Here is a 25,169-nt window from a genome sequence, read left to right on the forward strand (position 1 = left end):
TGTTCCTGTCACTGTCACTATCACTTGGCACTCCGCCACAATTCGTTCTTTAGAGCTCCTCAGCTTTTGTCCCTCTCTCCCCAGCCTCTATTTTTTATCTCTCCTTGGCCTCTAGTGCCTGCCACCCACCACCACCCCCCGCAACCGGGCACTTTTCCCGTTTCCTAGTGTGAGCAATGTCAGCTGGATTGACTCAGTTTGGAAAAACCCGTTTTTACCGAACCTCCTCTTATACATCCCCAGCTGCACCATGATGAGGAGTATCCTGATTTTTCTTTTCAGAATCTTGCCCCACCTTCCAGATTTTCCGCAAGAAAGCCTCCACCCCACTTCGATGTCTTCCGGGCCCTGCATTCAGCCAGTGCCATCCGTTGCTTTAGCTTCCACCTACCTCTTCCTTCTCGATGCACATACTTGGTAAAGGGGAATCCCAGGAGACTCCTGCCTTCAAGGAGTTAACTGTGGGATTGGGGCGTGGCTGCCTAACAAAAACACAAAGTTCAAAGTGACAAGGGCTTTAATTGAAGTATTAGAGAATGCGAGGTCCTTTGGAGAAAGGAAGGAGTAGGAGGAGAACAATCGGGGAGGGCTTCCTGGAGAATGGCATTTGGGCTGGAGGGATGGTTAGAATTTGGATGTGTGGGAATAGAAGGACACAGAGCAGCAAGAGCCAGGCCTGGGGCAGGAATGGGAGCTAGAGGAAGAGGGAGGAGTTTAACTGGAGCAAAGATCAACAGTGGTTTCAGCAGGGTGCCACAAGAAACTGTTCTGAAGGCTTAAAAGTAAAGTCTTAGTGAATGAGATCCTCTGGGGACCCAGGGAGTTTGGTGCCCACCCTGAGGTGTAGGGAAAGTGCAAGGGGAGTAGAAAATCCACTCAAGGGCAGGACACCTCCAGAAAGTGTCTCTGGTGAACCCCGCCCCCTTCCCAGCCCAGTAATACCCCCCTGCTCCATTCTCTGCAACAGCTGTATTCATGGCCACATGGTTTTTATGGCTGCCCTGAAGCCCAAAGGGCAAGGGTTGTATCCCTTTACTAGCAAACTCCAGGCGCCTAGGGCTGTGCTGGGTGCCCTGAGGCCCCACTGTGGCTGGGGGTTTAAGAGAACCACCCCCCCCCCCACAACAGGCAGCATCCTGGGAGGCCAGAACTGAGGTTCCCCTGTCCTCACCAAGAGGAAGAGTGACACTAAGTGACAGCAGATGGTTTTCACTCCACATGAGGCACAAGTGCTATGGAAAGTTGAGAAGAACAGCTGGACGCCAGGGGAAACTCAGACAAATGCCTCCTTCTAAGGCTCCCACCCTCCTTTCCCCCATCTGGAGGCTTGTTTGGCTTGATGGTTAAGTATCGAGATCTTGGAGTTAGGCAGACCTGGGTTGGAATCTGGGCTTGCTCATTCATTCATTCATCCAGGACCATCCATGTAACTTGCAGGGGCCTAGTGCGAAATGGAAATGTGAGGCCTTGTTTAAAAAGCGTTAAGGATTTCAGGACAGCAACAGCAGAGCATTAAACCAAGTGTAGGGCCCTTGTAGGAAACCCCGGTGGCGTAGTGGTTAAATGCTACAGCTGCTAAGCAAAGGGTCAGCAGTTCAAATCCACCAGGCACTCCTTGGAAACTCTATGGGGGCAGTTCTACTCTGACCTACAGGGTTGCTATGAGTCGGAATCGACTTGATGGCACTGGGTTTGGTTTTGTTTTGGTAGGGCCCTTGTGCTTGCAGGGCCCTGTGTGACTGCCCCAGCCACTCATGCTCGAAGCCAGCCCTGAGCTCCTTCATGTGGTGACGCTTTCTCTAGCAACTGGGGATGGAATGGGGGATGAGAGGGATGAGGGCCCTGCTCCCCTGGATTTTACATTTAAGTGGGAGGAGGCAGTCAACAATCATGCAAACATACAATAATAATGATGACGGTCATTGACACTATTTACTGAATGCTTACTCTGTGCCAGGCACTGTTCTAAGTGCTTTATTTGTTTTATTTAATAAGTGAACAAGATTATTTCCGATGTGATTAAGTGCCAGGGAGATATCAAGATAGGGTGCCAGGCCCACAGTGATTGGGGCTGGGGTGGGGTCTGAGTGGTCTCAGTGACCATCTCAGAGGAGCTGATGTTTGGCAGAGGTCTGAGTCATCCCGGGGGCAGCCACATGAAGGTAGCAAGAGCGGTTTCCAGACAGAGGGGCAACAAAGGCAAAGGCCTTTGGAGCAGCCAACCTTGGGTGGGTTAACTGCCCTAAGCTTTGGTTTCTTCATCTTAAAACGGGCATTTCAATGACCCGGAGTATATGCTATGTTGTTGTTTGGTGCTGTCTAATCGATTTTTGATTCATAGCGACCCCATGTGACAGAGTAGAACTGACCCATAGGGTTTTCTAGGCTGTAATATTTACTAGAGCAGATTGCCAGGTCTTTTTCCTACAGAGCCATTAGGTGGTTTTGAACTGCCAACCTTTCTGTTAGCAGTTGAGTGCATAACTGTTCCGCCACCAGGGCATGTGCCAGGCACTAAGTGCCTTACACATATTGACTCATTTAGTCACAGTGGCCCTCAGAGATAAGTGTCAATATCATCCCCATTTTACAGAGGTGGAAACTGAGGCTCAGAGAGGGTAAGGATTTGCCCAAGAACACCAGCTAGTAAGTGGCAGAGCTGGGACTTGAACCCTGGGCTGAATGGCTCCAGAGCCCCTCTCTTCACCGCTCCATCAGGAAGCCTCTTCAGGCCAGTGTGCGGCATTGTCCTTGGAAACCACATGGTGTATTTATGTGTGCTTTATAGGGTCGCTATGAGTTGGAATCAACTTGAGGGCAATGAGTTTGGTTTTGAGTTTTATAGCGCTTGGCCAGTGCTGGCACAGAGTAGACCAGCAGACCGTAGTAGCTTTTAGTATTTTCCAGGGGGCTCCAGGGCCTCCTCCCGCCTTGTTTTATTTCAGCCTCTTTCCCCTCCCCCTGTACCTGTGGGTGGTTTGAGCCAGAGTCTGGGCTCACTGGCTTGTCAATCACCCGGCGCCATTCTGGGCACATTAATAGGCACTGCTTGGAATGTGGCTTCATGGTGCCAGCCCCTCAGGGAGTCGATGACCATTTTAACACCCACCTGCTGGCTGTCACTCATTCCAAACCCCAAACCCTAATGCTGCCACCCCTGGCTCATTGAACACCGCCCCCCCCCCGCCCACCCCGCACCTCTGAGTAGTTTGGAGTGGGTATTTGGGCTTTATGAGGCCCCATTTGCTCTCTATAGAAACAAGGCACCATCAGGGGAAAGAGCAGGGAGGGAGGGAGCACCGCTTTAGTTTTTCACACTATAATGATTCCAGTGATCTAGACACCGAATTGCCTATTTAAATCGCTTGAAAGTAAAAATATCGTTTTGTAAAGCTGGTGTTAATAATGTAAACATTAAAAAGGAATTAAATACTTAGCTGCATGGCAGGGCCCAATTGCCTGATTTTTCCTCTTTCAGCTTGTTCAGCGGGAGAAAATGATTGGTTGCAATATTTTTGAATACCCAGATAGGTTACAGCAGAAAGTGGGTCTGGACTTGCGTGAGAGCACCTAGCCTTGTATCTCCCCACATGAAGGTAGCCCCGTGGAAAGGGTCAGGCCGGCAGTAGATTGCTGGCTTATTCTGGAGGTGAGCATTTTTTCCCTTTCTTTCAAGACAGCTGCTGTTTGAGGTGTGCTGGGATGGGCCTCAGCTGGGCCCTAAAGCCGTCCTGATACACTCAGAGCTCCTCAGCTGTTGAGACATCTTGTCATCTGTCCAGGTATCTGCCTCCCTCCCTTCACTCTGCTCTCAGCTCAAATGTCACCTTAGGGAGGCCTTCCCAGCCCCCTCTCCTCGTATCACCCTCTGTTCTCTTTTGCCTCAGAGTACTGGTCACTATTTAACAACAGGGCCTGACACACAGGAGTCTTCCAATAAATATTTGTCGAATAAATGACTCTGAAGAGAATAACGTTAGAATATAGGTCTGGGTTTCCTTGCCTATCTGTCCCCACCCCACCTTGGCTGCCCCATTAAGATATTCCTCTTTGGAGGACTGAGGGAGAAAGGCTAAGAATAAATCAGGCAGGTGTCTTTCCAGATTTTGATCTTGGATTAGCTCTCAAACTTTCTGTCCCATTTCGGGACAGCTTCATAAAGAAGAGAGGGTGACTGAGAGATGCGTAATAAAAAAGACCCAAACCTGGCTCTCGCCCGGTGCTATTTTGTCCCGAGGCAGCTACTCCTCCTCTCTCCCTACCCTCTAGTTCTTGGCATCCATGCTTTCATTTGATTTCCTTCCCTCATCTTCTGCTTTATGTTTTTGGCCACTGAGGATGTGGATTTAAATCAAAAGTCCAAAGTTTAGATCATTTTGAAAAGCTGCTGATGAGCGGTCTTGCCTTGCCATTTGTTTTCTGAGACTGCTTCCTACCCTTCCTGGCGTGGTCTAAGAGGCTCCGTGCAGCTGGGAAGAGTGATGCAGCTGCCAGGGTACTGCCCAGAGCCCAGGGCTTCCTGATGACACTCCATTATGGAGAAGCTGTAATAACATTCTGCTCTTTAGGCACCTCTTTAATCACACAGGGGGCACCAGGGGGACGGTGGATGTCTGTCTCCTAGTTGTCCTTGCTCCTGGCGGGGAGGTCACGGGGAGGCTGCTCTACTGACGTGGTAATGACCCGCATCTGCTCTTCCCTGTCCACGACTGTTCTTCCATATCACCTTTCTCGAGAACCAAGCCACAGTCCCTATGAGGAGGAGGAAACTGAGGGAGAGGGAGATGCTAACCCAGGGTCCTAGCACACTAGTGGTATGTGAGGACACAGCTAGGGAAGGATCTGGATCAGAACCCGTAGCCCTGGCACTGCCAGGCCTGGATCTCCCCTCCCACTCTCCACTTATTCTTTATCTCTCTATTTCTCCCTCCTTAAGTGAGGTACCATCTTGACATAGGCTTATGGAGAAGGGGAGTTGGCAGAGGTTGGCTGAGTTCTCATTAAACTCATTTCCTCTTCCTAGGCACACAGTTAAACTATATTTCAGTCCCCTGGCATCTGGGTAGGGCCACATGATTAATTCTAGTCCATGGACTGTGGTCTCCCTTCTCCATGCTGTCTAACTCTTACCTATCAGCAGGACCTTGTGGCTATGTGTTGAAGATGGTAGTGTCATGATAGAAGGAGCCTAGGTCCCTGGATGACTGTGTGGAACAGAAGCTCTCTGTTGCCCACATTGGATGGTAATGTGTTAAGCTTCTGAGAGTTGGGCATTATTAGAGCAGTTAGCCTATCCTGACTAATACCTGTGTGTTTGTTAATTCATACAAAGAAGAAAGCTACCTAGTGTGGGGAAGGGAGGCCAACCAAGAGCCTCTTACAGTGTTCCAGGCAATAGGGAACAGCAGAGATGAAAGGTCAGAAGTTCTTTCTAGTTCTCAGGTTCTAGAGTTTCTCCATTTCTGTCTTCTCTCTCTGTGCTCCTCTGTACATCGACCCCTTGCAGCCAACAAAGACCACTTGCTGTTCCCTGAAAAGAATGATTGATTTCCCATTTCCATGCTTGTCTGTCCTTTCTTAAAACATCTGCCCCTTCTATATCACCTGTCAGACTCGACTCACTTTCAAAGTATAGCTCAAACACTACCTCTGTTACCACCCTGTGTGGCAGTGGGACCTCACTGCTTCTGCACCCCGGGTCGCACTGTGCACAGGTGAGCACATGGCCCTCATCTCCTAGTAAAGCACCCATTGTATTTTCATATGGGGGTCTTAAGTCTGTTGTTCAATTATAAGGTTCTTAAAGATAAAGTCACTATCTTGACATTTCCCTTGTTTACTGTATAGGCCCTAGCACTGTGCCATATGTACCAGATACTTGGTAAATATTTGTTGGATGGCTAGATAGATGGGTGGAAGGAAAGAAAAAAGGAAGAAAGGAAGGACAGATTAATGAAATCACAAACAAATGAATGAGCTACTCAGCCAGGTTTTCAAGTGTCTCCACCATCTGGCCTCACTCTACCTCTACCCTTTCTTCATTTCCACTCCTCGCAACCACAGAACCCCCATTCCGAATGGCTTGGTCTGTTCACAGACCCATGAGCATGCTGGACTTTATCTCTCTCCCCCTCCCCCACAACTGATCACCCAGCCCCCTTCCCCACTCCTGTCGTCCTTCAGGACCCAGATGAGGTCCCACGTCCTCCAACAGTTTCCGTGATGAGTCTGCCCTCAGTTGCATCTTCAACTTTAAATTATAGGCTTGATCATCTGCACCACACAGTTTAATCTCCTGTATGATTAGGTACTAGCTTGTGTAGTTTATTGTCAGTTCATGTGTGTTATTCTTGCCTCCTTAACTGGAATCTAAGCTCCCCAAGAGCTGAGCCTTCTACAACACTTAGCAAAGAGATTCACTGGGATAGCTGTGCAGTGTACACTTGCTGATTGCTGGATTATCTAGAGCTCCCTCACTCCTGCCATTTTCAAGTGAGGATTGGAGACATTCATACCCCATCATCTTCTCTTCTTTCCATACCTTTCTGTTCTTCTCCCTCTTCCAGATTGTGATCAACTAGGTGGTCTTTATTCAGCTGAATTTCTCAATCCACAAAACTGTACACGAGATTCCAGACTTACTGAGTCCAGCAGCCCTGTAAAAAGGATGTAACACCAGTAACCAGCTTTGTCTCTTTCTTTGCAACAAACTGTATTTTGGCTGGCACCTCTTCAGGGAGAGGTGGGAACTTGGGCCAGGCCTCAAATGATGTGGAGAGGAGGAAGAGGGCCTCATACGCGGAGGGCATCATGGGGTAAAGGAATGGTGCAGGCAGGGAGCATCATGTGGGCAGGGACAGGATAAAGGCACAGCCCATGGAGAGCAGTTGTGGCACATTTAGTGACATGGGATGGACCAGCCCTCAAAGACTTAGATCTCAGCTGATCATTCCCTCACCACCCCCACCCTCGGCTAAGGCCCACATATCCAGGGCTGAGAAGTGGTAGAGGAATCAGAAGCTAAGCCAGGCAACTTTGGACTTGGTCGTGAGGTGCAAGCTTCTCAGGCAAGGAAGTGGCCCATGACAAGCAGTATTTAGGGCTCTTTTTTGTCATTAGCAAATATTTAGTTTTAGTCTAACTTCCTTTTGCCACCTGTCTTTGTTATGTAGTGCTGCTATAACAGAAATACCACAAGTGGATGGCTTTAACAAAGAAATTTATTCTCTCACAGTCTAGGAAGCTAGAAGTCTGAATTCAGGGGGCCAGTTCCAGGGGAAGGCTTTCTGTCTCTGTCAGCTCTAGGTGAAGGTCCTTGTCATCAGTCTTCCCCTACTCTAGGAGCTCCTCAGCACAGGGACCCTGGGACCAAAGGACATGCTCCCCTCCTGGTTCTTCATTCTTGGTGGTGGAAGGTCCCCCATCTCTCTGCTTGTTTCTTTCTTTTATATCTCAAAAGAGATTGACTCAGGACACAACCTAATCTCGTAGATTAAGTCCTGGCTCATTAACATAACTGCCTCTAATCCTGCCTCATTAACATCATATAGGTAGGATTTACAGCACATAGGAAAATCACATCAGATGACAAAATGATGGACAATCACACAATATCGGGAATCATGGCATAGGCAAGTTGACACGCACTTGGGGGAACACAATTCAATCCATAACACTACCCAACATGCTTTGACTCATTTCTCCCACCATGAGCACAGAGCATGCAAATTAATTGTATCATTACCCAGGCCAAACACAATTAGGCAAGTTAACCTGTTTTCAATTCCATTTAATGTATTCTAAAATTTAAAAAAAAAAAAAATTTTTTTTTTTTAATTATCCAGGCCACTCTTTGCTTCTAGTAGTGTGGATTTTGGAAAGTTGATGGTAATTACCTCTGAGAATCCAAAAATTGTGATTTAATCTTACATTTTATAAGGTTCACACAAAAGGACCACTTACTTCTCAAGCCTGGTGCCTGCCTACCTTGCGGATACATGCAAATATTTTATTAGCTACCATTTGCCACTCGGGTTCCCCGAAGGATTGCAGGAAATTGGTGAACTATTCTTGCTGTATACTCTAAAAAAAAAAAATAATAATTTTTTTTTTTTTTTTTAGTCTCCCATAAATTCCAACCACCATACAGTGTGATGATTAGAATAAACAAACAGAAAAGGCGATAAGGTGCACCAAATAATTACTGGTGACCTCAGCAATTTTATTAACAAATTTATTTCCCTAATTGGGTAACATATTTCAGTGCTTGACTCAAGGCCATTGTAATAGGTTTCCACACTGCAGAAGAAGGAATTAATTAGAACTGTTTGCTGTTCATTGCATATTTACACTTGTCCACCAGTCTTGTAAACATTGCCCTGGATTCTTTGGTCTTCCAGGGCTCCTCTCTCTGACTCTCCCAGCCCACCCCCCAAGATAAATAAATAGCAAAGAATGTAGTTTAATGCTTGTGTCTCCTCCTCACGTGCATTCCACCCTCACTGGAAGCTGCGTTTTTATGGTGGGAGCCTCTCCATGGTCAGAATCTGGCAGGATCATTACCTCCAATAGGCACTCAGAAGTCTGTAAGGAGACCCCTTCTCCACAGGCAGAAATGGAGTACCTGGGGTCTTGGTTTGCCAGGGCTCTGGTCTGGGATTGTTCTTATCCATTCAGAACCTGGGGACAAAGCAAGGTGAGGCAGTGCGCAGATTTGTCCCACTTCATCCTGTTCCACCTAAAATGCCTCTCAGGGAGGTAAGAAGCATTCATTAGCTCTACCTGCTCTCGGAGCAGGTAGCCCATATGAGCAGAAAACTCATGAGCATCAAGGCTTCTTCAGGTAAGGTTTTTTGCTTCACAGCTTGCGAGGATTGCAGCATGACAAGACAGCGTTTTTAGATGCAAATACTCCAGAACCTCGTTGTAATACTGGCCTCTAACTCATGCTGCGCCTGTCCAACGTTCTTCAAAATGGCTCTACTTGGTACTGATCGTCCATTCTACAAGATGCCAGGGTATGGGGAATTACCACCAGAGCTGGTTTCTTTAGCTGCTGTTTATATATATAAACATGTATAGAGGTGGCTTTCGAAGGTAGATGTGATTATCACAAAGCTGAGGGCTGTCTAGGCTGCCCTAGCTACCAGTAAGTCCCTTTTGAGATCTGTACCCTAGAAAAATCCACATGGGCCCAGTGAGTCTCATTCTCCTGCTTCGATATCCTGCAGGATCTGGATAAGGTTTTCCAGGCCAAAAATATAGCCAGGGTCTGGTCCATCATAGGTGGTGAGCTCATTCCTGGAGCCTTTGTATGTCGTATGAGCAAAGTCGATCATCCGGATGTCAACTTTGGTGAGGGCCGTCTGTGGAGCCTCTTGAGGATGCAGGCCGCCTAGGGTTCTTTCTGGGGGCTCCTGCCCATCATAGATGATAAGGAGAGAGCTGGAGTAGAACCGGTATGAGCTTTGGCTCCTAATGACCAAGAGGAGGGCCCGGAGCTGGTGCAGAATGGGATCCAGGAGCTCTGTGCGGAGGCGGGTCCCATCATGCAGGAACTGATGGAGGGCTTGTCTGAACCCCTCGACTGAGAGTTTTCTTCCATAGTATTTGTCTTTGCAGAGAAAGTACTTCTTATCAGTTTGATAAACCTTACATTAAAAAAAAGAAAGAGAAAATGTGAACAGTTGCAAACTTGGAAAAACCTTATATCAGCTACAGCTGCAGCATCACAAGCTAACGTGATGTATAAAACAGATTTCCAGGAGAAGTAAGGCAAAACCAAAAACCAAACCCATTGCTGTTGAGTTGATTCTGACTCATAGCAAGCCTATAGGACAGAATAGAACTGCCCTGTAGGGTTTCCAAGGAGCAGCTGGTGGATTTGAACTGCCGACCTTTTGGTGAGCAGCTGAGCTCTTAACCGCTGTGCCACCATGGCTCCGAGGGTGGCTGAAATGAATGGCAAGATGATCTTCCATCAAGCAGCAATGTAGATAGCTTTTCCATTTTAAAGTGCTTCCTGTTCAAGCCTTTAATAGTAATCCAAGGTCTCGAGATCCCTCACCCTAAAGAGGTGACCCTCCACCCTTGATGAAAAGGCTTGGATCTCCTCTCTTGTGAATTTCCAATGTCAACCTCCAAATCATGATTTAAGACCCGGCATCTGGCCCTGTTCAATTCAAATATTAGCAAACCCAAGCTAGAAAGCTTTACTAGGAATCTGAAATCACAGTCAATGGCCTTAGAAAGCCAACTAGATTACCTTTTCCCCAACAAAGTTTATGAAGTCCTTTCTCTGCAGATTTGAAGGAAACTAATGGCTCTTGGGGGTAGAGTGGGGTGAATTGCAGGAAGATAAAAAGACAGGCTAGATCAGATGTGGATGGAGTTTCTAGGCAACCTCATATAGCTGAGGGGGCCTGGGTGGAAGAAGGAAGCTCACAACTCTGTGGTGCTGGTGGCTCCCTCCTTGGCACCATCCCCTCTCCCCTCCCCTGCCACGTCTTGGCCACCAGAAGGGAGCAGATGGAAGAGAGATGCTGATGGAGGGACAGCAGCAACCGCCCCCATTTCATTCCAATGAGGCTGAACCAAGGCCAGTGGCGGGCATGGCCAGAGGGTGACTTGGCACACCTCCACCTGGCACACCTGGCAAGGGCTGCCCATACCTGGCCAAGACAGTTCTGTAGGACCCTCCTACCTTCAGATTACATGATATGTTTACGGAAAGCCAAAGTTGAAGAAAATCAGCAAGATATGATAAACTTGGTGTTATCTTTTGGAGGGCTGGAGATCAGCTGCTGAATTAGCTGTCATAAATACATGACAGGCCTCACTTTCTAAATAGATCAGATCCATTTCCGGAGGTTGAAGTCCAGAGAGAGATTCCATCTACCCCACAAATCATCACACCCCATCCTCTTGAGGACTGCATGCCAAGTCTCGCAAGGGACATCTGTGCAGCAACTTTATAGACTCCACTTCCAGCTTCAAGAGGTGGCAGTTTCGATTACAGAAAGCCATAACGTTCACCATCAGACGGGTGTCTGGTTTTGCTCTGAGCAGACAGCCTATGAGGGTGAGCGAGTGGAGGCCATTGATTTCCTTCTGTTCTCCTGCAGCCCCTGCCATAAGCCACATAAGAGCAGCAAAAATGAAGCATGGAGCCTGGCGAATAAAAAAATTAACTGCTCCTTTGCCCTTTTTTTTGCCTGGATTTGGAGCCCTGGTGGCGCAGTGGTTAAGAGCTTGGCTACTAACCAGAAGGTCGGTAGTTTGAACCCACCAGCCGCTCCTTGGAAACACTATGGGGCAGTTCTGCACTGTTCTGTGGGGTCACTATGAGTCGGAGTCAACTCAACAGCAGTGGGTTTGGTTTTTTTTTTTGTTTGTTTGCGTGGCTTTAGCAAGTTACAACCTTCCCACTTTGTTAACCAGAACAGATAGCAAAAAGCAGCAGAAAAGGTGGATTAAGAAGGGGGAATGGCTAATAAGAATTCAGAGAGCACACTGCCTTACAGCCTCTGAGAAGAGGATTCAGCTTTATCATTCAAGAGAATGGGAAAGCAGGAAGCCACGGCGTGCACAGAGAGTCTGTTTCTCTTAGTTCTCTTCCCAGCCTCTGCTCACACACTGGCATCAAAGGGCAGCTCTCAACATGGGCAAGACCCACACAGCCACTGTGGAAAGTTTCACCTGCCAAAGACTGAGACAGAATTAAAAAATGGTGTGTTTTCTACACTGCTCAGCTGCTAACTGAAGGGTTGTTGGTTCAGACACACCCAGTGGCACCACAGAAGAAAGACCGGGTGATCTGCTCCCATAAAGATTGCAGCCAAGAAAATCCTGTGGAGCTTGGTTCTACTCTGCAACGCATGGTGTCTCCATGAGTCAGAATTGACTCAATGGCAGTGGGTTTGGTTTTTTTTGTTTTGTTTGTCCTGACAGAAGAGTCCCTGGGTGATGAAAATGGTTAATGCCTTCAGCTGCTACCGGAGAGGTTGGCAGTTTGAACCTACCCAGAGGTGCCTTGGAAGAAAGTCCTGGCCATTTACTTCCGAAAAAGTCAGCCATTGAAAACCCTATGGAGCACGATTCTACTCTGACACTCGATGGCAAATGGTACTGGCTTATCCTGCTCTTAAAAAACCACAATGTAACATATTCCAGAATATGCATTTTCTTGTTGATAGAGCAGCGCCTGGGCCCCTCCTCTGTTACTCCCCAAAGTGAAGGATTTGTCGGGGGCTGTGGTGTCTGAGTGGGAGACACACTTGCCCCCCAGTGGACATGCCAGGATGCTACTCCTGCAGCCAGCCCTCTGCCACCCACCTGCATGCCACAGATGCGTACGCCCAGGCAGGCGGAAGTGCTCTGTGCGCACTTCCTCATGTGGCGGGCCTTTTTCTCCTCTGACGCGTCGTCCCCATGCTGTCGTGTCCCCATCTTCAGGTCCAAGATGCAGGGATGCTTATACTGTGACACCACGTTTTCCAGCAACAAGAACCCTCGTCACGCTAAGTTAAGGAAAGTTCCAAGGACATAGAGGCCGCTGCCTCCCAGGAGGCAGCCATCATGCCTGGGAAGATGCTCTGGAAATTCCCTGCTCAGAGCATCTTCCCTTCACTCCCATTTCTTCTATTACAGACAAGCCCGTTGCTGCTATTGAGAATTCAAGGTACAGTATTAACTTTGCAGGCTGCTTTAATAAGTTCATTTATTTATGGGGAGTTATGAGTACACAAGGTTTTTTCCCTTTTCCTTTTTGCTCTTAGGTTGGAATCAAATGCAGGCATGAAATCCCTGGCAGGCCGTGTCCAATTTATATTTTATGGCAGAAAATCATAAGGCTAACACCTAAAGTCACTGAATGGGCCAGTACCTTTTGGGAGAAGTAGGTTGATGTTAGCTTTGAAGATAAGTTGCAGGAATATTAATTTCAGCAGAGTAGTTATCCTGTAAAAGCTTCTTAGGGATTAGGGTTGCAGATGTATCTTAGTAAATACTGTGAAACCAGCCACCGATTTGCAGGAAAGAGCCCGGCGGTAATAAAGGGGCATTTCAAGCCTACATTGAGAACATGGCAGCCGGAAGATGAGGGGTCTACCTCCCTGCATAGTGCACCCCGAAGGAGGAACCATCCTCTCGGGAAGATGTCTGCAGGGCGAGTTCAGAAGGATAGAAGGGAGGCCAACGTGGGGGTGGGGGACCCAGCGAGCCCTCTGGGCCCCTGCTGCCCCCATCCAGGGTGGCAACAATCATTCCTGTGTGCCTGCAGAGATCCCCAGCCCAGCCTTACTGCCCACGTAGCAGAGACACAGCCAGTGGCCCTACCAGGGGCCCTGTGTTCAGCTCAACTCCCATTGTGACACCCATACTCTGATTTTTCTTTTGGAGGGATTGATTTATTATAGGTCTCAGGTTTGAGGGCTTGTTCAGACTTCCCTTCAAATCTCTCTCGCCCTGTCCCCTCTTCCTGCAGCCCTGTATGTGTGTGTCTGTCTGTCTGTCTGTCTCCCCCACATTTGTCTGTCTCTTTCAATTTCTCTGTCTCGCCCTTCACCCTTCCTGCCCCCCACTGGGTGGGCCTTTTGTCCCTCAGGCCACATGCAGTGGGGAGGACGGGCAAGGATACGGTGCCGCTTGTTCTCTGGGTGCTCGGAGCACAGCCGGGTCAGGTGGGCCTGGTGGCAGTGCAGGCCCCACGGATTGAAGCTCCTTCTCGCGGCCTGGTCCCCACTGGTGTCTTCCACTGGTGAGGAGACTTCAGCATTGAAGTGGAACTCGGACCTCAGAAGTGCCTTGGCTGGGCTGGTGAGGGAAGCACAGTGCCATCAATCAGGGAAGCCGTAGGTCAGAGGTGACTGACCGGGCTCTCCTGGGATGGCTTCTGACTCAGGCTGACCTGAGGGTTGCTCTCCTGAGGGCTTTTACCAGGCTGCCGGAGATGCCTGCAGGACCTTGGAGGGCCCTCTCTACCCAACTCAAGACCCCCGAGCCAGACACACCACACTGCAGCTCTCTGGGGCGGGGGTGGGGGGTGGGGGGGGTGTGGGGGGTGGTGGTTCTCTAAACCTCAGAATAATTTGTTAGATGTCACCCCCTCAGAGGGCTGAGGTAGTTTAAATTCACTTTTAAGTGATCTGGATTAATTATCTTACTCTTGAGGCGACACAGTATGGGGCTGGCCACCACTCCACCCGCCACCCCTAGGAATCAGTAGCCTGGGGTTTTAGGATCTGTTACTCTGTCATGTGGTTATCTTCTCTGTACCTCAGTACCCTCATCTGTGAAATGGAGTAGCAAGGCCTGATCTACCTTCCCCTTCCCCCTCCCCCAAAGGATTACTGTGAGGACCATGTAAATCAATGGTTGTAACACCTCTTTGAGACCTCCAAATGGCACAGGGCGGGGGGGAGGTGGTGCATGGGGACTGTGGGAGTCATGGAGCCTTCATCCACCCTTCCTCTCCTGCCCTATCTGCCCTCTCGGCATCTTGGCTTCCCTATCTGTGAAATGGAGATAATGCACACCTGCTTCCTGACTTGGAGCCAAGAGGCTTAGTTAGATCCGCAGTGCTCCTTAGGGAAAGGAATTTTCGTTGTATTATCTCCCTTTTGTTTCCCATAAATGCTTTAAAAATCCCCAGGGAGGCTTTTCGTATAAGAAAGGTCAGCTCGCATTTTCAGAGTTTTTGGCGACCTCTCCAAGGACCTCCGGTGCCCTGAGCCTCCTGCTCTTCCAGAGCCCACCAAGCGCCTTATTAACCACTCTCCTGGGCCTGTCCCAAGGGCGAAGGAGAAAGGCGGCTTCTGAGAGAAATAAGCCCGCTTCTTCCTTTATGTAAACTATCCTAAGCTTCCTGCTCTGTGCATTTTTCCTCCGGAGGCACTTCACGGTCTCAGTGAAACAGGTATTTAATTAAACAAATGTACGCCCAATACCTGCCTTCACATCAACTTCGGAGATAAAATACGTTGTAATCCCTCCCTCTAGAAGTGGCATAAAAGAAAACTCATTCCTTTCTTGGGTCACATTGGTTATTCTAAACAGAACCTTCATCTGAATTTCTCATTTTCTCGGCTCCAGCCCTAATGGGGAGCCGCCGGCCCTGGGCACAGGTGGGAGCTGTGCAGGTACCTGTCAGCCTGCTGAGGGACCCTTACCTCTCCTTGAGCGAGTGTGCCAGCTGGGCGTGCTGCCACTGGGTGAGGGGGTGGGTGCCACTGCCGATGCCACTGGTGGTCTGCTGGAGCGTCTGCCATATTGCTACTGCTGCCGACTCAGTGGAGACCTTGAAGGGCCCCTGGTTCTCCTTCAGTGGGTTGGCAACCAGGCTGAGGTGACCCATGCTGTCTCTCCGGAGGTGCACTGTGATGGTGCCTGCAAAACACAAAGAGAGGGGAAGGGGAGAGACGGGGGGATTTACTTCCAAGTGACACTAAGCAGTGGGTGACATCACTGTGAGTTGTAGTTTAATGGTACTGCCAACCTCCCTTCCTCCCCCAGCTTCTCTCTCCAGGAAGAGCTATGGAGACTAACCTGGTTTGACCTGAACTCCATCCTGTTCCAGAATGAGCCCAGAGCCAACTCAAGAAATCTACAGAAAACAGCCTTGGGCTAGTCTTTGCACTGCCTTGGCTTTATCCCACTTCCCTGCCCGTTTGTACTTTAAACAAAGCCAGTCCTGTACATTTTGTTCCTGCTGCACAGTCACACCTTCCTAGGCATGCCACAGCCCACCAAACCATGCCCAACCTTGGAGCGTCAGGGCTGCTGGTCCTCTGTGAGGAGAGGCACCATCTGGTGCACTGGTGAGCGTCAGGGCAGGAAGGGTGAGGGGTGTGCTGCAGAGTGGCAGTCAAGGAAGTTGAGGCCCATCCCCTTCCCATTTACCTCCTCCATCATTCTTTCTGCCCCCTCGATTTATCTTTACTGACCAGCTTCTTCCAGGGAGCCTTCCTCATACAGCCTTTTGGGGATCAGGCCTTTCAGTTGCCCCTTCGTTTACCTCCGTGCTGTGTCTGGCCTTAACACTAATACTCGCCATTTCCTTTGGTTAGACACCTCAGCACGTGAAGGTGGTTCTTCGAAATGAAGCAAAGACTTATGAAATTTCCAACAGATGTTACCTCCTAACCATCAATGTTTGAAATCAAGGCACAATATCCTACTCCAATCACTGGTTGTGAAAGTGGAGAGTACACGGAAACCCATGTAACAAACATGCTAATTGGTCTCCTCTGGAGCATTGGCCAGATTGGCAATTAGCTCTGGCATCTACATCACTGCTTCTGTGGTCACTCTCCTTAGACTTTGTGCTCCAGTGGCAGAGCCCAGACCTTCCTCCATGGGATGTGGTACTCAGTGGGTGGCGGCCTCTGCAGAGTTTTGCTGGAGAGGGAACCATACTCTTGGTAGTGACACGGGACACAGCTACACAAATGATTTTGTGAGAACCCATGTCTCTAGAGCACTTGGTTCCCTTTTTGTCCTGCAACTGTTGCTGCGTGTATTCTGTTTTCTTCCTTCCTCACCCAACCCATAATCCACTCTCCCCCTTGCTCCACGTCTGAGAGGCTGACTCCGTGTACCAGTGGGCTTCCTTGCTCTCTAGTTTCACAATGGGAGGCACTGGCAGGAGATGGGAGGCTGTGGGGAGAAACATTGGGGTATTTATTCCACTGGTTCTTCTCTGTTTGCTGTGGTTCTGGTCATGGCTGTGTTCCCCTACAACCTCAACTCTTACTGGGCTCAGGCCTAGGGGTGATAACAGCTTCCAAGTGTCGCTAGTCCCTGGGTGTCATACCATCCCTTGTTCCCTTAATCCTGCATGCATTTCTGCAGACACTCCCTTGAAACTCTCTTCACTTAAACCCCTTGGAATGCACCATTCATTTCCCGCTGGGATCCTGGGGAGAGGGGGTTCTGCGTGTGACCATGTTCTCCAGGGTATTTTTCTCCCCTTCCCACCCAGGGCTCAGGGTGCCCAGGCCCCTAGCAGCTTCTTAAAACTACCCTGGAAGTCTCTGGGATGGCCACTTGGTCACCTTCTCAGAGTAAGTGGTCATTTCTGCTGAGCAACCAGTCAAGGTAGCTGATTTCCCTGCTCACGTCCCTGCCCAGGCCTCCTGGGTTGGTCAGTGCAGACACTCATTTTCGGGGCTGCTCTATAATTCAGCAAGCTGCTTTTCAGAGCCAGCCGTGCCTCGCACAGCAGTCTCCCTGGGCCAGTCCTGTCGTCTCAGATTCCCAGTGGCCTAGTTTTGCAGCCTGAGAGTGACATTTAGTTCTCCCCAGCTCCTAAATAACTTCACTTTTCCTCACCCCACCCCAGGTTTCTGTGTCCTGTGAAGTAATAATGGTAATTACACCAGTGCTGTACACCAGCCTGGCATTTTACAGTTTACCTGAACACCGGCTTTCATACCTCCGCCAGGCCCACCATAGCTGTTCTGCTCATGAGACCAAGGGGCTGACAGCAAGTTTGGGAAACAACAGTAATGGTAACTACTGTGTCCCTTACGCCTACTGTGCACCAGCACTATTCTAGGGGCTCTTCATTTGTTATTTCTAAATTTGAACAAACCTGTAAGCTAATTGAATGTAAACACTGAGAACCAAAGAGATTGAATAACTTGCCCAAGGCCACTCAGTTGGTAGCGTGGACATGAGAAGGAACAAGCTGTTACAGGGAACCCTTGACCAAGGGCTTTTTGGGAGAGCCTAGTGTCACACTCGTGTTTACGCTGTGAGTGGTTGAGGAACGCTCCTGCTGCATCCCCCGTCACATTTGTTCTAGGTCATTCTGTTCCAGGGGAGGGAAACAGAGGAGCCATAATTCCCCCTCTCACAAGGGAGTCATCAGCACAGAGTGCTGGGAGCATCAGGAACTAGAGGACAAGGTGTTTACGTTTCCAGCCGTTTCCTCAGACAGGAGAGTTGCTGTGCTTGTTCCAGGGAGGAGGACTGACCTTCTGGAAACTTAAACCAGGTCCCAGAGCCAATCCCTCCAGAGGCAAGAAGGGGAGGGCTCGCTGGCCCCCATGCTTGTCTTTGGGGAGCTCCGAGGCCTCCCGGCTGCCTGGGGAGCCCGGAAGGTGTGTTGGCCAAGGGCAGGGCCTCTTCAGATCTTTAGAGTTCAAGCCCCGTGGCTTTTCCACTTGTACAATTACTGTGAGGTTATGGCGACAGGCCCACCCGAAACCATGGTGTCAGGGCGCCCCAGACACAGGAGGCCTCCCTGGAGGGACAAGAGATGTGACCTTCTTCAGCATCTCCCAGCTCCAGCTCTTGTCTAATCTTATCAGTTCTGTGTCTGAATGAACAGAGGAGAGCAGAGGTGCAAATAACCCAAAACCAATAAAATCCAAAAGTCATTTCTATTTCTCATATAGTCAGAGCTGCCCAGCCAGACTCTGTGTCTGCCTTGTCTCTGTCTCTCTCTGTACCTCTGACTGTTCCTGTGTCTGTCTCTCTCTCTCACATATACACCCCCTCTATGGCTCAGCTCAGTCCTTTGCCCCAAAGCCTGGGACTCGCTGTATGGGACCCAGGGCAGACCACCCCCTACAAATAGTCTCAAGTTACCCACCCTTGATAAGAGCCACATGTCAGTGGGATCCAGACAGCCTTGGTGCTTGGATTATTCTTTTAACCAAGAGTGATGTTGTCTCCAGCCTGGCCTCCAGCCTACCATGTGTGTCCCAGGGTCCGTGAGGAAGGGGCCTCAAGGCCCATGTGCTCCTGGCACTTGCTGCTAACTGATCAGTAGAGTAGAGGCCCAGCCGGGGCCCCCATTTGCCTACTCACCAGCCCTCCCCCTCAACACCTCAATCCAGACAAGAGTGCTTACTGCCATGGTTGGCATGCCCAGAACATCTCAGCAATTTCGGTTTGGCTGAGCAACTTCCCCAGCCTCCGTTAATATTCTGTCATGTATTTATTTTTAAACTTGAGAGAGCCTTTACTTGCCACCATCTGTAATATGAATCTGGCTCAGCCGTTAACCAACTGGACCTAGGAGTATGTCCTCATGCTCCCAGGTCAACTGGGAAGCAGAGGGACACAGCCCCCAGATGCTGTCCTTTCTGAGGAGCCTGGCGAAAGGCCCAGGGTGAGATTCTGATAATGGAATGGCGTCCCTGCCCAGTGTTCTCCGCCGTTGTGTGCAGGGCGGTGAGGTGGGAGAGGGTGTGCCCTGTTGCATGCCGTGGTCCCTTCAGAAACTGCTCTTCTCTCTGGGGGACTATCCCTATTAGGAAGGAAAGGGCAGCCTCCTGAGCATTCTCATCTCCCTGACCTAAGGTTATTAACCAGGTGACCCTGGGAAAGTCACATCTCCTTCCTCGTTGGGCTAAATGACCCCCTGAGCACTGACGTCCCAGGAGTATGTCTCTTCAGTAACTGTGTAGCTGGGAGCCCGTGTGTCCGAAAGCCCCTACTCAGAAACCTGGCTCCACCTCTCACTGGTTGTGGCCTCAGGTAAGTCAGGTAACCTCTCTGTGTCTCACTTCCCTCATCAATGAGAAGAGGCTAATAATTGTACCTACCTCAGAGGGTTGTTGTGAGGATTACGTGAATTAGTACATGGTAAAGAACCTTTCTTTTTTTTTTAACTATTAACAGTAGTATCTGACACAGTAAGGACTAGGGGTTAGCTGAGGATATTCTCACTAGGCGAAACAAGAAGCCTGAAGAGCCTGAGAGCCCTTTGGGGACGCTTTCTCTTTCCTGTCTGAAACCTGACCCCAGTACCTCTCTCCTGCCTCTCCACAAGTGTCTGGGAGTGTGAGGATACTGGTTCTAGGCCTTTCTCTAACCCATTTAAAAAAAAACCCATTTTTGTCAAGTCAGTTCAGACTCTTAGCAATCCTATAGGACAGGGTAGAACTGTCCCATAGGTTTTCCAAGGCTGTAAATCTTTTCAAAAGCAGACTGCTGCATCTTTCTCCTGTGGGGTGGCTGGTGGGTTCAAACCGATGACCTTTTGGTTAGCAGCCAAGGGCTTAACCATTGTGCCACCAGGGCTTCTTTCTCTAGTCCCCTTAACGTGCATATTTCGTTAGTTGGTCCCTGGACAATGGTACCACATGAATTGTGTTCTGGTCAGTGAATCCGCATCTCTGCTTCATTGAAACCTCCCACTTGGGCATCATCCCAGCCCGTGGGCTCTGCCTCATCCTCACCACAGGTGGGGTATGTGGTCAGCTATGTAGGCTCATATAAGGGTGCCATGAGGGGCCCTGACCCAGTTCCTTCCCTCCTGGTGTAGAAACGCCACCTCCTGTATGAAGCCTCTGCATGTGAAGGCAGGTGGTGGAGCGTTGCTGTAGGAAGTGATGCTTTAGTTATGACACCTTGGCTCAAATTCATTTATCGAGTTAGCGGAGCCCTGAGGGGGTAGCACCTCGGACAGGGAAGAAGAGGGCAGAGAAGCAGAGGTCTGGACAGTAGACCAGTACCTGAGAGTGGCACCCCTCACCCCCAGAGGGACATGGGCTCTAAGGAGACAGGGAACAGGGCTGGGGTCCCTAGAAGACTGGCCAAGCCTCCCTGACTTGCCTGCTTTGCCTGAGGCTGCCCTGGCCATCTCAGCTACAGAGCTGTGTCTAACAAGTGTGAAATGCCGCCCCACATGAGGTCCTGCCACCCCTTTGCTGGGTTGAGTTCAGCCACGAAAGGACAGGCATTAATTCCAGTGGGTGCTCTGACAAGATGGGCAGTGACCCACAACCAGCTGGGCAATACTCAGCCTGTGGACCCCAAGGGCCACAGGGGAGATCAGAGCTGGGGGATGGAGGAGGCCTGCACAGGCAGCACACTGACTGTCCCCCCATCTCTTGAGAAAGGAGGAGAGCCTTAGACCTGTGTATGGTGCTGATAGATCTTGTCTCAGACGCTCCAGAGGTCCTTGCAGGCAGGACTGAGGTTCAGGCATGTGTGGAACAGTGCTTGGAAGCAAGGCCTGGGACTCAAGGCCTTGGCCACCTCTACCAGTGGTTCCCAATCTGGGGCATACCAAATACAGGTTCCTGAGCCCTGCCCCCAGGGGTTTTGATTCAGAAGGTCTGGAGTACAGGCTGGGAGCCTGCATGGCCCCTACACCTGCCAGTGATCAGTGGTTCTGGCAGAGTCAATGACCTCCAGATCACACTTTGAGAAACACTGGTATAGATAAGTCCCGTGCTTCCCAGTTAGCACTGAGTAAGTTTCTGACAGACTTATTTTGATATTATCATTAACTGCGCCACAGATACTTGGACCATGAGGGCAGAAGCTCGCAGCCATGAAGTCTAAAATCCTTTAAAGAAGGCCTTTCCCCTGAGCCCTCATCCCATCTCTGGGGCTGGCCTCCTGGCAGCCACACCCTGAACCTGGTGAGCCTCACGTACTGAGGCTGGGTGTGGGTGAAGCAGCCAAAGGTGTGACCAGGCTGGGGCAATGCCATGCTTGATGAACCCTTGATTAACCGTCTAACTGACCAACCCTGGGGGCTCTGCTAACTTGATAAATTTGAGCCAAGGCGTCATAATTAAAGTACCACCACTTAGCGGGGTGCTCCACCACCTACCTTCGGGGCTTCACACAGGAGGTGGTGTTTCTATGCCAGGAGGGAGAAAACTGGGTCAGGGCCCCTCATGGCACCCTCAGATGAGCCTGCATAGCTGATCATCTACACTACCTGTGGTGAGGGTGAGGCAGAGCTCATGGCTGGGGTGATGCTCAAGTAGGAGGCTTTAATGAAGCCCCCTGTCCCCAGAGCTCATCTTGTGCCCAGATGTGGACCACACACAGTGCAAACAGAAGTTGCCCCAGCTATACCTGGAGGGCAGCCCATTCCACCAGCTTTGCCCTTCCTGCTTGAGAGTGGGGATTCTGTTTCCCTGAACCAGCTGCTCTCATCTCCTTCATATCCTGTCCCAGGCCTGGGCCTCCTGAGGGAGATTAAGGGGCCCTCCACCTGTCCTGTGTTTACCAGCCGTGGTCAGGTGACCTGGCCATGACACCCCCAGGGCACAGACCAGAAAACTCATGGGATGGGCTCAGGCTGGGGTATCATTCTATTCCACTCTGAATTCCTCAAAACCTGGCAGCTTGAGCTAATTGCAAGGAAGCCAAATGGCATTCAACTCCAGACCTGGAGGGTTGAGGAGTTAAGAGCAGCGAGGGCAATTAAGGCCATCCATCGCTGCTGCAGGAGAGGGGCACGTCTCCATGGCAACCCTACACACGCACAGAGCAGTGAGAAAGCAGTGGGTGTGTGCCGACAAGCCCTGCCCCGTGTGGCGCACCCCCTCGGCCTGGCTCCAGGACACTCACCTTTGTACTGGGGAGTGAACCGCTTCATGGCTAGTGGCAGGGACTCATAGAACTTCTGCTCCTGGGAGATGAGGGGCTTGCACACGGTGTGTTCGTCATACTGCATCACACTCAGGTGGCCTCCGACCTGGTGCAGGAAGGGCTCCAGTCGCACGCCTACTCTTCCATCCCCTGCATCAGTGCTGTCCTGTATGACCATGGTGAGGCACAGGGAGTGGGGCACCTGGCACAGTCTGCGTGAGGAAGGCACGAAGGGAAGTAGAAGCTCTTGGACACAACTCGGGGCTGTCAGCGGTCCTCAACTTTCTCCTTCTTGGCCTTTATCCCTGTCAAAGCACAGTGGTTTCCCATCTGCAGGCTCTCACTGGTGGCCTCTGGAAAGCAGAGGAGGAGGGTGGAAATCATATGAGGCAGGTGGTGTGCTGGGGAGGCAGATGTGGAAGGGCCCACACAACTGCAGCCACTGCCCGGAGCGGTAGTTAAACACGACTGTACATACACATGGATTACTTCTGGAATAATCTGTTACAAGAAACTGGTAACAGTGGTTGCCTCTGGGGAGCAGGGGTGTGAGAGAGGGTTTTCACGAAATAGCATCTTGTACCTTTTGAATTTAAATATTAAAACATTTTAAAAAATCAAAGCATACACACGGCTTTAAGTTCCTGGAGTGCAGAGGCTGTGTGTTAATTGCTCTTGTCCTTTTTGCTTCTTCCATTTGGGAACATCCAGCCCAGGCCCAACAAGAAGAAAGCAGTCCCTGCCTTTGGGGCACTGACTGTCTTGAGGGAGACTGGGGGATAGGAATGCTTTATTGTCATGCAGCACAGCTGGGCAGCATCTGTTTGCTTCATAGCTCCTCTGCATAGTTGCTGTGTGACCTTGGGCAAATGACTAAACCTCTCTGTGCCTCAGTTTCCCCATCTGTGAAACAGGATAATAATGATACCTACCTAATGGAATTATTGCAGACAAAATTGAGATGAGGCCTGTAAAGCAGTCAGCCCAGTGTCCAGAACAAAGGACTCGATCATTATTTCTAGCATTATTGGAAACCCTGGTGATGTAGTGGTTAAGTGCCACGGCTGCTAACCAAGAGGTCAGCAGTTCAAATCTGCCGGGTGCTCCTTGGAAACTCTATGGGGCAGTTCTGCTCTGTCCTATAGAGTTGCTGTGATTCAGAATCGACTCAATGGTGGTGGGTTGGGCTAGCATTATTGTCATTGTGGCCAGGTTCTCACAACAGCTCTGGGCCACAGAAAAGGCAGGCTTCAGCACCACTACTTTGCATGTGAGGAAGCTGAGGCCTGAGATGACTTGCTCAGGGTCCTTGGCTATTCCAGAGGAGATCCAAAAGTGAAGCGGGGGTCGCTTCGCCCTCCAGGCTGGGTCCTCTTCTTCTACCTGCTGCTCCCGTTACCCTCCTCATGGTGGCTTTACCAGATCTCAGGCTTATAGAGGGACCCTGGGCTGGAAATGCAGCCCCTATGGACGTCCTGACTTTTGTCGGGAGAGTACCCAGGAGACTTTTCTTGCTCAGATGATCCTGCCCAAAAGGATGCCCCCACAGCAGTGCCCATCACCACCAAGTTATTAATTCTCTCTCTCTCTGTTGGACTCTCAGCCAAGTATTCCACCAGGCTGGGGGATCACTAGGCTTGATTAACCCTCTGACCTTTAGTCCGGGCCTCCGGGCCCCGGGCACAGCCGGCTGGCTCCACCTGCAGCGGTGTCCATCAGTGTGCTCAGGCTCACCTGCCTGGGCCTCAGCCTGCTGTAGCGTTGAAAGCCGCAGCCCGGCCCTGTCATTCCCCAGCACGTGGGGCCTCTCCTGCGTCAGCTCCTGTCCTGCAGGCCCACAGTGCCCCTTATAGGAAGGCGAAGGGCAGGATGTAGGGTGAAGTCTTCTAGAAGGGGCCTGCATGGCTGGAATGTGATGGCGGAGATTGAGGTTGCTGGGGTGAGGCCCTGGGTGGGGAGGACTGAGGTCTAATGATGAGTGGCTGTGCCTGAGAGGAGAACCTTGGCCTTCCCCCAGCTCTTCTCCAGCGCAGCAGAGTGAGCCCCCCTGGGAGCCTGCTCCCGGAGCTGAGGAAAGAAGTTGGTGGGAGGTATCTAGAGGTGGAGAGAAACCTAGAGATGAGTCGCTATCTAGAGATGAGTCGATATCTTAAGTCTCCTTCGGTTATGGGCAAGATATAGTTGCTTGGCAAACCCAATCCTAATTGCAAATTTGGAGACAATATAAAGGAAGAGAGAAGAGAAAAACCAAGACAGCAGCCTGACACTTCTGTCTCTGGCTTCACTTGCATGCCGCCCTTTGCCAGTGACCTGTCCCTGGGGGGAGGGAGGCAGAGGCACATCTGTTAACCAGTCTGTAAAATTCATTTACAGCCACTCCTGGAAGGAACCCAGGCCCTCATCCCTCACATGTCTCCCCAGGGCTGGTCCAGCACTAACCAGACCTGGCCTCCCAGATGCAAGCTCAGCTGTGCAGACTGGTCCACGTGGTGTCCCAGGCAGGTCCTCATGCTGCCTCTTCTTCCTGCACGCTCCTGTCCCCCCAGGGAGCTCTAAGGATGTGGGTATCGCCTCACAGTGGCAGCATGGGGAAGAAATAATAAGTAGTAGCAAACACACAGTGCTTGCGGCATGCCTGGCAATATTCTAAATATACAGATTAACCCATTTAAGCCTTGCAATTACCCTGTGAGATGGGATATCAACCCCATTTACAAATGAGGAAACTGAGGCACAGAGAGGTTAAATAACTTGCCTATGTTCACCCAGCTAGTTTGAGGAGAGCAGGGACTTGAACTCAGGCACGTGAGCTCCAGAGTCTGTGT

General features: G+C 50.3%; 1 protein-coding gene across 1 annotated transcript; it reads right to left on the minus strand.

The window, feature by feature from the left end:
• Positions 1-8,207: 8,207 nt before the first annotated feature.
• IP6K3 (inositol hexakisphosphate kinase 3) lies at positions 8,208-22,522 on the minus strand. The gene is made up of 5 exons (XM_003421034.3): positions 22,324-22,522; positions 15,168-15,384; positions 13,637-13,812; positions 12,334-12,509; positions 8,208-9,650 (listed from the first exon to the last, which is right to left on the minus strand). The coding sequence occupies exons 1-5, from the start codon at positions 22,520-22,522 to the stop codon at positions 9,204-9,206; spliced, it is 1,215 nt and encodes a 404-aa protein (XP_003421082.2). The 3' UTR covers positions 8,208-9,203.
• Positions 22,523-25,169: the final 2,647 nt, after the last annotated feature.

Source organism: Loxodonta africana, chromosome 1, assembly GCF_030014295.1.
Source record: "Loxodonta africana isolate mLoxAfr1 chromosome 1, mLoxAfr1.hap2, whole genome shotgun sequence".
In the NCBI taxonomy this organism is placed as follows: Eukaryota; Metazoa; Chordata; class Mammalia; order Proboscidea; family Elephantidae; genus Loxodonta; species Loxodonta africana.